The following is a 10,503-nucleotide window of genomic DNA, read 5'->3' as shown; positions in this document are numbered from 1 at the left end:
TATGAGATGACATCATCATCGCCATTATGTTTTGACCATTCGTTACAAAAAATTGGCAAAGTATGCACAATAATTTGTACGGCTCCCAAATAACCTGAAACACAAAATATTATATTAGAGGAATATTGAAGACAAATACAATAAAAAATATGAATAAAATAATCAATTAGGTTTAGTGTAATGTACCTGTTTAGGTTGAAGCAGATCAAACATGTATCTATACTGTGACTACATGTGTGTCTGTCCTAGTCACACAAATTTTGTCTCTCCACCTAAATTTTTTAAATTGATAATTTAGAATTTAAATTTAACTAGATCAGTGATATAAAAATTAATTGAATTAAAACAACATACCGAGAACCGTTGGTTCGTCAACTAACTGAGCGTCATTAAACAGATGTAGCTGTGGGCCATGTTGGAAATCGCTCCCAAGCCCATAGTTGCAAAAAGTATTGAGAGGCCCAGCTATTCTCTCGAACGTCAGGTCTTGTTGCTTTGCATAGTTGTCTATACAACCATGCCAAGCATGCTCCACCCCACCGATACCACCCCGCATCATGGAGGTTAGCTAACAGTGGTAGGAACATCAAGTGAACAAAATGACTTGATTTATCTAAAAACAGGACTTCCACCCATCATTTGTAGTATATATGCTCGCGCATATCTTATGACGGTTTCCTCGTCTACATCATCTGTGAGCTCACGAAATTTTTTGTATCAATAAAGTTTTACATTATAATAATTTAATATATTCAATTTATAAGTATAATAATCTAATTATATCAATTTATTCAATTATTGTCTAAATGATTATTCAAGTTATAGATAATAATCTAATTATTCAATTTGTGTCTAATGATTATTCATATAGTATTAATAATCTAATATATTCATATTTATTGTCTAAGATTATTCAATTATAGTATAATAATCTAATATATTTGATTAAGTCTAATGAATTCAATTATAGTATGATTATTAGTCTTTTTCCTCTTTTTTTTTTATATATATTTCTATGGAAAGTTCAAATAAAGTGAAGACTCTCGCTCTCGCTCTCTCTCTTCTAAGATCTCGCTCTTGCTCTCTCCTAAGATCTCGCTCTCTCTCTGTTATTGTTGTTATTTTTCCATTAATGATTACGAGCTTTCATTTCTTCTGAACAATCACAAACACTTTTTGATTATGGATTACTACCAGAAATCAATACGTAATCTTAGCATTCAATGTGTATTTCTGAATAAAACTCATTTTTTCAATTATTCAACCATTTCATTTTACCAATTCAATGTTAGTCAGATTAGTCAATATAAACTAAATCTCGCTCTCTCCAAATTCTCGCTTTGAGTCTCGCTTTGAATCTCGCTCTCTCTTAAAAATCTCGTTCAACATCTCGCTCTCTTTTCACTATCTCGCTTTGAATCTCGCTCTCTCCTTAATCTGCTTCAGCCCACTTATCTCCTTAATCGTTTCGAAGTTTCGACATGTGTGTAACCTTCAACAACCTAATATACAAATTTGTTTCGTAGACAAAGCTAATTCGGAATTGTCTTTCATTCCAAGCATAACTTGTATCCATGCGCTTCATATTCGCCTGGAGTTCGCTTCCAGAAATATAGTCATCCCCACCCCCTCAAGTCAATCCCACAAGCCTCCGTCTAATTCGAAATGATAAAAAATGCATAAGGTGTTTGAAGCAGCTCGAGTACACAGATACATATAGATTATACCATCTCATTACTTTATTTCCTCTATGAGGGAAAAAGAAAAGTAATAAACCTGCAATCTTGAGGATGGATGTGTGTCGAAACTTCAACCTTCGACAACCTAAGCGAGATTCGCGAGATTTTCCTTGAGGGTTGAAGTTTTGACTTATGTATTGTTTTCCAATTTTTCTTTGTTCGTCGATGTTCTTCAACGTTCAACCTCTACATTAGTCGAGTTTCTCAACGTTTGACCTCTAGCCTCGAATCCCAAAACAACAATATTTCTTAATAAGTTTCAAAACAACATATTTCTCTAATAAGTTTTGAAAACAACAATATTAATATTAAAGTCCGAATAACATAGAAGAAAAATAAAATTTAATAATTTAAAAAATACACGTTGGCACAACCTTATTTACCTAAAATTTTTCAAAAACACCCGTTTTCACTTTTTTTTTTTTTTTTTTTTTTTTTAAAAACGGCTAGCAGATTTAGAAATATTGGGCTTTGGTGTAATGAATTCCCTTTATTGGGCTTGTGCCCTTGCTGTTATTGATGCCCATGAGGCTTAATAAAGAAATAAAAAAGAAAAAGAAAAGTTAGCCGCATTTCTTAATAATGACGTAAAATTGAAAATCTGGATGTTATACTATGTTAATTATTTTTTATGTTTCTCTTCCATACATCCAACCATGTAAAATTGTCACTTTGAATAAATTCTCCTAGATTAAAAATATGTATAAACAAATAAAGGTATGAGCACCGTACAAAAAAGCAACGGTCAAGAGCATTCAATGGCTAATCGTTTTTTCTTCTCCATTCCTATTCTTCGCAGCAAAGTCAAAATTGCGAATTGCCATGAAACGGAAACAAAATCGACAATTACAATAGAAAGGAGGATGAAAATTGGTGTAAAAATTCAACCTTTTTTTTAAGGCATTCTACTATTGTTAGGCTCCAATCAATCTCTTCCTGGGTTCTGCTTGGAATTGTAATTCTAGAGAGATGGGTTTGGTCAAGTTCCAAGAATATGGGGATTCTGATGATGAAGAAGAACATGTTTCATTGTCCCATCACAACATTGCTAAAACCAATAATGATTTTAATGAAACTCGAAGATATGTTTTAACATGTTCAATCTTTGCCTCTCTTAATTCTGTGCTTTTGGGATATGGTATCTATCTACTCTGTTTCTTTTTACAAATATAATCTCCTTCAATATGATTTCCTGTTCTGTTTCCATTCAATATTCTAATTTTTTATATACAGATGTTGGAGTTATGAGTGGAGCAATAATCTTCATTCAAGAGGATCTCAAAATAACAGAAGTTCAAGAAGAAGTTTTAGTGGGAATTTTGAGCATAATCTCATTATTAGGAAGTTTAGCTGGTGGAAAAACATCAGATGCTATTGGAAGAAAATGGACTATTGCTTTTGCTGCTATTGTTTTTCAGGCAGGGGCTGCCATTATGGCTCTTGCTCCTTCTTTTGGTTTTCTAATAGTTGGTCGGCTCTTGGCTGGTATCGGCGTCGGTTTCGGAGTCATGATTGCGCCTATATACATCGCGGAGATATCTCCCACATCCACCCGAGGATCTCTCACTTCTTTCCCTGAGATCTTTATAAACTTTGGGATCCTTCTTGGTTACATCTCAAACTATGCCTTTTCAGGACTTCCTGTTCATATAAGTTGGAGGGTTATGCTTGGTGTGGGAATAATCCCTTCGGTTTTGCTTGGTTTTGCTCTTTCTATGATTCCTGAATCTCCGCGGTGGCTAGTGATGCAGAACAGGATCGACGAGGCGAGAATCGTTTTGTCGAAAACAAACGAGTCAGGTGGCGATATAGAAGAGAGATTGATGGATATTCAGAAAGCAGCAGGGATTGCTAATAATGTGAATAAGTATGAATCCAAGGCTATTTGGCACGATATATTGCGGCCAACGCCTTCAGTGAAGCGAATGTTGATAGCAGGCTGTGGAATTCAATGCTTTCAACAGATTACAGGCATTGATGCAACTGTGTATTATAGTCCTACAATCTTCAAAGAAGCTGGGATTGAAAGTAAATCAAAGCTTCTTGCAGCAACAGTTTGTGTTGGATTCACAAAAACTTTGTTCATTTTAGTAGCTATTTTTCTTATTGACAAAGTGGGAAGGAAGCCACTGCTTTATTTGAGCACAATTGGGATGACAGCCTGCTTGTTTTGTCTAAGTATTACTTTGGCCATTTTGCATCATGGAAAACTTGGGATTGTTTTGTCAATCTTAGCAGTATGTGGAAATGTAGCTTTCTTTTCAGTTGGGATTGGTCCAGTTTGTTGGGTCTTATCATCTGAAATCTTCCCATTGAGGCTCCGAGCACAAGCGTCAGCAATCGGGGCAGTCGGAAGCCGAGTCAGTAGCGGTTTGATCACGATGTCGTTCCTCTCGGTCTCCCACGCCATCACCGTTGCAGGAACATTCTTTCTATTCTCATTGATTTCTCTAATGTCTGTTGTTTTCATTCACAAGTTTGTCCCTGAGACAAAGGGGAAATCCTTGGAACAAATTGAAATGGTTTTTCAAGGAGATGAACAAGGAATCCGAATACTACAAATGACTGACACTGATCGATTAGTCCCCAAATAAACCTTTTTTTTTTTTTTTTTTCCAAACAAGTCATTCTTGTTACTCTAAACACATGTAAATTTACTCCAAATATAGGGAATTTTTGTCAGTATATTACTTCACATATTTTGATATGGAAATTTAGGATTCTGTTGTTTAAGATTGATGTATAAAGTATATTTAGTCTTTGAAATTTGTAAAATGATTCTAAAGGATTACGTTAAGATTTTTTTTTTTTTTTTCTATTTTGAAACCTTAAAAAACAAACAAACATCAGGTTGTTTTTGTTGAGGAGGCTCTCTTTCTTGCTTTCTATGTAAATGTTTCATTTTTTTAAAAAGGATAACAAAGCTCATAATCTAACTCGTCTTCGTTTTTCCTTCTCTTTTTTGTTTCTCGTCTTCGAGGGGAATAGTCAAATTGATGTTTGGTTGTTGGGTTGTTCATTGGGTTTTAATGAATTTCATTTAAAAAACAAAAAAAAATTACTCTCGTCATCCATGCATTTTGCGAGAGAGAGTTTAGGTTGTTAGCAGAAAGAAACAAACACGTGGGAATCATGCAAGGCAGGGCTTTGATGAAAGCTTATCTTTGGACTGGACAAACACAAAAAAACAAACTGTACTGTACTGGATGTGATTGTATTCAAAAGGGCTTGATTATTGTTGCTTCAATTGAAAGAATTCTCACCTTCTTTTATTTCTTTCACCCCTTTTGTGAATCAAGAAGCTCTGGATGGATAAAATTCAGCACGTATTCGTCGAAGTTCAAGGAGGATTGGAAATCCATGTAGCGGAGATCGGAACCGGTGATCAATTTCTCCGCCGGAGCGGAACTTTCTTTTCCTTTTACAACAAAAACATTTTCTCAGTTCCGCCGATGTTTGTTTGTGTCTTTCAGGTTCAAATGTCGTGGTTTTTCTTCACGGTTTTCCGGAGATTTGGTACTCATGGCGCCACCAGATGATTGCTGTGGCTGACGCCGGATTCCGAGCAATTGCTGTCGATTACAGAGGATATGGACTCTCTGATCCGCCGCACGAGCCCTCCAAGGCTACTTACAGCGATCTCATTTCCGACCTCCTTGAAATCCTCGACACCCTCGATATCCCCAAGGTACTAACCCTTCATTCAAATTCAAACCCATGTCCTGTAATTTTAACCAGAGCTGTAGAAATCCGTTAGAATGTTAGATGGAAGTTGAGACTTGAAACGTGAGATTTTTGTGTGGATAATCTAAATTTAGTTTTGCTAATGTCGAATGGCTCGAATTCTAGAAATAATGATATGTAACATTTTGCTTATGCCACAAAGTGTGTCAACGATAAATTGTCCATCCGCAATCGCAGGTCTCATCCATCGTGAATTGAAGAGACCTTGAACGTGATTTCACATTTGAGAAAAATCTAAGATCGCAAAATTTTATGAATATTGCCTTTCGGGTCTTGCGATGGATGCGAACTCGCGATCCCAAATGGACTTCAAAGAGAATTTAGTGGTGGTTGGTGTGTCGTAAGTAAAAGTTTAGTTTTCCTTGTTTTTTCGAATCTAGGTCATTTGACATTAATGCAACCAAATTTAAGTCATCTGTTGTGTAGTGATGACCTTGAAAGAAAATTGTGACCGTTACACCGTTTTAGGACGCCACTACATCATTCTGGCTTATGTTTTTGTGGAATCTGGTTTAAAAATAAGAATGTTCTAATAGTATTAGTGGGAAATTGGGAATAGGTGTTTCTTGTGGGGAAAGATTTTGGAGCAATGCCAGCTTATTACTTTGCTATCAAACACCCAGAGAGGGCATTAGGAGTTGTGACATTGGGAGTGCCATTTATGCCTCCTAAAAGACCTAACTTCCAAGACCACCTCCCTGAAGGCTTCTACATTTCCAGATGGCAGGTATTAAACTCAAACATGTACAAATCTTTACTATGATCATTTTGGTTGTTTTAAAGTTCCTTTTGTATGGTTTTCTTGTATAGGAACCTGGACGAGCCGAGGCTGATTTTAGTCGTTTCGATGCAAAAACCGTTGTTAGGAATGTCTATATCCTTTTCTCTAGAAGTGAAATCCCAATAGCACAAGAAAATCAGGAGATAATGGACTTGGTGGATTCATCTACTCCTCTTCCCCCTTGGTTTACTGAGGAAGATCTTGCAGCTTATGGAGAGCTCTATGAGAAATCTGGATTTCACACTGCATTAAAAGTTCCTTACAGGTAATGTAATGTCTTTGGTTGAAATACCTTGAATTTGTTATCTGCCTTGAAACCTAAATTGTATTCGTGTTTATGTTCTTTACATTATTTACCTTCAGGTTTAAAGTTCGCTTTATAAACTCTCTAACTCTACTAACATCTTTAAATCTAAAATATTATATTCTCTCTTTATGTTCGTGGATGTAGCTAATACACAAGTGAACCACGTAAATTTCTGTGTTGATTCTCTATTGTTTATCTTTATTTGTCGATTTCATAACACCCTTGAATCTTGTTTATGGAGTTTTATTCTAGCTTCACTGAGTTTCTGAACTGGGATTGATGAATTATACATTATAGGTCAATGAATGAAGATTGGGGAGTAAAAGATCCAAAAGTGGAAATTCCAGCTCTTCTTGTAATGGGTGAAAAAGATTATGTTCTAAAATTTCCAGGAATTGAGGAGTATGTAAGAAGTGAAAAAGTGAAAGATTATGTTCCAAAATTGGAGATCATCTTTCTACCAGAAGGATCTCATTTTGTTCAAGAGCAATCTCCAGAAGAAGTTAATCACCTGCTGCTCAGTTTCCTTGCCAAGCATACATGATTTGGTTTGGACATCCGAATACAGAGGTTAAATCTAAGTAAACCTTTTACTTATTGAGTACTTTTGTTGTTTTTGAATTCCAAAACCATGGACAGCATATGTATTATTGTATTTGATAAGTTAGATGTGGGTATAATCCATAGATGTCAATGCCTTGTACTAATGAAGTGCTCAACAGGGCAATTTCCTTGATAAAAACATTTCAAATGTTGAGAGCCAAAAACATATCTAACTACCATTTTAGAAATGGACTTTCATTTCAAATTTTTTGGGCAGAGAGTGCTTAACTTTCCTTCTGATACTTTTTCACCAAGAGCAAATGACTCATTTGCATTGTCTAATAATCTAACGTTGAATTCACCAACAGATTCATCGTCATGCGTTTTCAGATTTTCAAATTTAGAGGTCAAAAGTTGAGTCTCGAGAACTTGGCCTTTGAAATTCCTTCATGAGCTATAGACAGAATATCCCAAGCTTTTTTAGCTGACATACAAGTATTGATGAGACGGAAGATATTTTGATCTACATCGTTTAAGATTGCATTTAGGGCTCGAGAGTTTCCAAGAGGTGCTTCATCTTCTGCTTCAGACCACTCGATCTCTGGTTTTAGACTTTTACCTTTGGCATTTTTTACTTTAGGTGGAGCCGATCCAGTTATGATAGATTTCTAAGTCTTATGATCAAGAGACTTAAGGAAAGCAGACATTCTGGCTTTCAAGTAAGAATAATTTGACCACCTACGATAAAAGTGACTTGGTATAACTGAAAAATAAGAAAGTCTACCACTCATTGAATGATGTCATACACAAATTATCTGCACATATAGTAGCAACCATAAAACAAAATAAACAAATCTAAGAAGGTAAACACTGAGTTTGTTAATCTAGTTTGATACAAAATCACCTAGGTTCAGTCAAGACTGGGATCGGAGATGGACAGTCATAGTTCGCACTTCACAGTTGTCTCATGAGTGATGTGGTGGGTAGGATAGGACTTAGAAGGTATTGGAATTTGGAGTTGTCTCATGAATGATGTGGTGGGTAGGATAGGACTTAGGAGGGTATTGGAATTTGGAAAGTTGGAAACTTGTTCAGGAAGGAAAAGTTAGAGTGAAAAATAATAAAATATTATTAAGATATTTGAAAAGAAGGTTTTTTTTAAATAAATTTTTTAGGATATTTTATTTTATTATTTATAATAAAATTAAAAGTATACTAATAATAAAATAATAAATGGGTGGTTCAGTTGGAATCGAGCGGTTCGGGGTATCTTGTCAGTCGGCTTGATTCGATTTTTCACTTAATTTTTTAAAATCGAGCCCGACCGTTCTTTGGAAAAAAACGGCCTCCAACCTTTGGTTCGGTCGGTTTCAGTTGTTTGGCTCGATTTTTCGGCCATGCTCACCCCAGTGTATCCGTGGAAAGATTCTTTTACTAATATGACGTTAAGCTTATTACAATATTGTACTTATCTGTAAGAGTATAACAAATACAGTGATACTGAATAACTCAACTCTCAAACTGACACTTAGACTCCCCCTAAGTGCAATACCTCCTCTTGAAATAAAACTTAAGCTCCCCTAAGTTGGATATTAGCAAGGTATTCTTAGACTCCCCCTAAGAGTGAGTTCATCAAAGTCACAATCTTTCCACCTTGATGTAAGTCCCCTTCACGTGCAAATTTAGGCTCCTCCTAAGTTCGTTAGAAACCTTAGAAAACACTCAAGAAACTTTTTCGACATTTAATACTCAAGATCATCTGTCTTGAAAAGAACTATATCAACCAAAATTCTTCCAGTAGATGTAGAGCAGTGAGTATAAAACTCGATGACTAGCTCAAGACCAGCTGTCTTGAAAAGAACTATTGTGAAACCCGAATTTCAATTTCCCTACTTAAGCATGTAATTAAGGGAATTAATTAAGTATAAGTTAAATCCTATGTTGGAGAGAGAGAAAATTTCTAAGTATTTGAGTAGCTTTGAGTTGAGCCTTAACTAGTAAAAATTTGACTAAGTGTGAAGTCAAAAGAAACCATGTGCTTGGTGTTAGGAAATAGTAATGCATAAAGCATCTAATGAGGCTAAGGTTGTAGAAGTTATTAAGCCCTGAAAGCCAAGTGTGGCCGAAGTAAAGATAAGCCAGGCGTTGGGCAAGGCATGCAACAACCAAGTGTTGGAGGATTGCATGCATGCAGTAGAGTCAAGTTGAAGTGTTGTGCGCGCGGACAATCGTGTAGCTACAGGCGGTACTAAGCGATGCGCTAGACGATCGTGTAGCTATGTGCAGCGCTAAACGATGTGAAGTGATGCGCTATGCGCTAGACGATAGCACTATACGATAGGCGATGACATTATACGATCAGTATAAATGTTAGATGATAGCACTAGATGATGGCGCTATACGATAAGCATGAGCGCTACACGATAGGCGAAGTGCTAGACGATGGACGTTGCACGATAGACATAGACACTAGACGGTGGTGCTACACGATAAGCGGACGTGCTACACGATGGGCGTGATGCGTTAGACGATAGGCGTCAGTGCTACGCGATGAGCAAGAGCGAGATCATTAAGCGATAGCGAGAGATTACTAAACGATAAGCTATGCGATAGGTTATGTGCTGAATGATGAGCGATAGCAAGATCGTTAGGTGATCAGAGACAGTGAGAGAACAATAGACGATGGAGATATGTGATGAGGCGTAAGTGCTATACGGTGGGCAGGCATTACACGATGAGTGACAACGAGATTGTTGGGTAATGAGCGACAGCGAGAGTTTACTAAACAATAAGTCATGCAGTAACGCCAGAGCTATACGATGTACTACAAGCCAAGGATATCTAAGAGCTGTGGGCTGAAAAGAACTAACTGGACATATGGCAATCAAAAGAGATGTCTGAATACCAGGAAATCTAAGCTGGGCGAAAGAGAAGGCATGCAAATTGGTTGGGTTAAGCTGGAAGAAGAAGAGGCAGACACTTCAAGCAGGTGGTGGTAAGGTTGGGTGTTGCCAGCCTGAAAAGGGAACGTCTGGGCATGCTGCAAGTTGGAGGTGTCAAGACAAGGTGAAGGATGAAAGAATTGGGATAAAATGACCTTGCTAAAAGATATAATAAAATAATTTTGGAGAAGGTTAGACACATGTTTTCTTATGTAATTTTCCAAAAGCTTTTTGGGGAAGCTGTGAATATTGTGGCCTATATAATTAATAGAAGCTCACCTACAACTTTAAATTTCAAAACTCCTAAAAAATTGTGGTTTGGAAAAACACCCAAACTTAATCATGTAAGAACTTTAGGATGTGTAGCCTATGCACATGATGGACAAGATAAATTAAATCCTAAAGCTAAGAAATGTATATTTTTAGGATATCCAAGTGGTGTTAAGG

At 36.5% G+C, this 10,503-nt stretch overlaps 2 protein-coding genes across 2 annotated transcripts; both read left to right on the top strand.

Annotated features, from left to right (window-relative positions):
- Nucleotides 1–2,663: 2,663 nt before the first annotated feature.
- Nucleotides 2,664–4,797, top strand: LOC120072581 (probable polyol transporter 4). Its single transcript, XM_039024977.1, has 2 exons — nucleotides 2,664–2,877; nucleotides 2,973–4,797. Exons 1-2 carry the CDS (start codon nucleotides 2,709–2,711, stop codon nucleotides 4,331–4,333), a joined length of 1,530 nt encoding a protein of 509 aa, XP_038880905.1. The 5' UTR covers nucleotides 2,664–2,708; the 3' UTR covers nucleotides 4,334–4,797.
- Nucleotides 4,798–4,936: 139 nt separating this feature from the next.
- Nucleotides 4,937–7,390, top strand: LOC120072582 (bifunctional epoxide hydrolase 2-like). Its single transcript, XM_039024978.1, has 5 exons — nucleotides 4,937–5,120; nucleotides 5,213–5,427; nucleotides 6,043–6,210; nucleotides 6,294–6,529; nucleotides 6,869–7,390. Exons 1-5 carry the CDS (start codon nucleotides 5,048–5,050, stop codon nucleotides 7,113–7,115), a joined length of 939 nt encoding a protein of 312 aa, XP_038880906.1. The 5' UTR covers nucleotides 4,937–5,047; the 3' UTR covers nucleotides 7,116–7,390.
- The last annotated feature ends 3,113 nt before the right edge of the window (nucleotides 7,391–10,503 follow it).

The sequence above is a fragment of the Benincasa hispida genome, chromosome 3 (assembly GCF_009727055.1).
Source record: "Benincasa hispida cultivar B227 chromosome 3, ASM972705v1, whole genome shotgun sequence".
NCBI classification, from domain to species: domain Eukaryota; kingdom Viridiplantae; phylum Streptophyta; class Magnoliopsida; order Cucurbitales; family Cucurbitaceae; genus Benincasa; species Benincasa hispida.
This window is presented reverse-complemented; position numbering and strand designations above follow the sequence as displayed.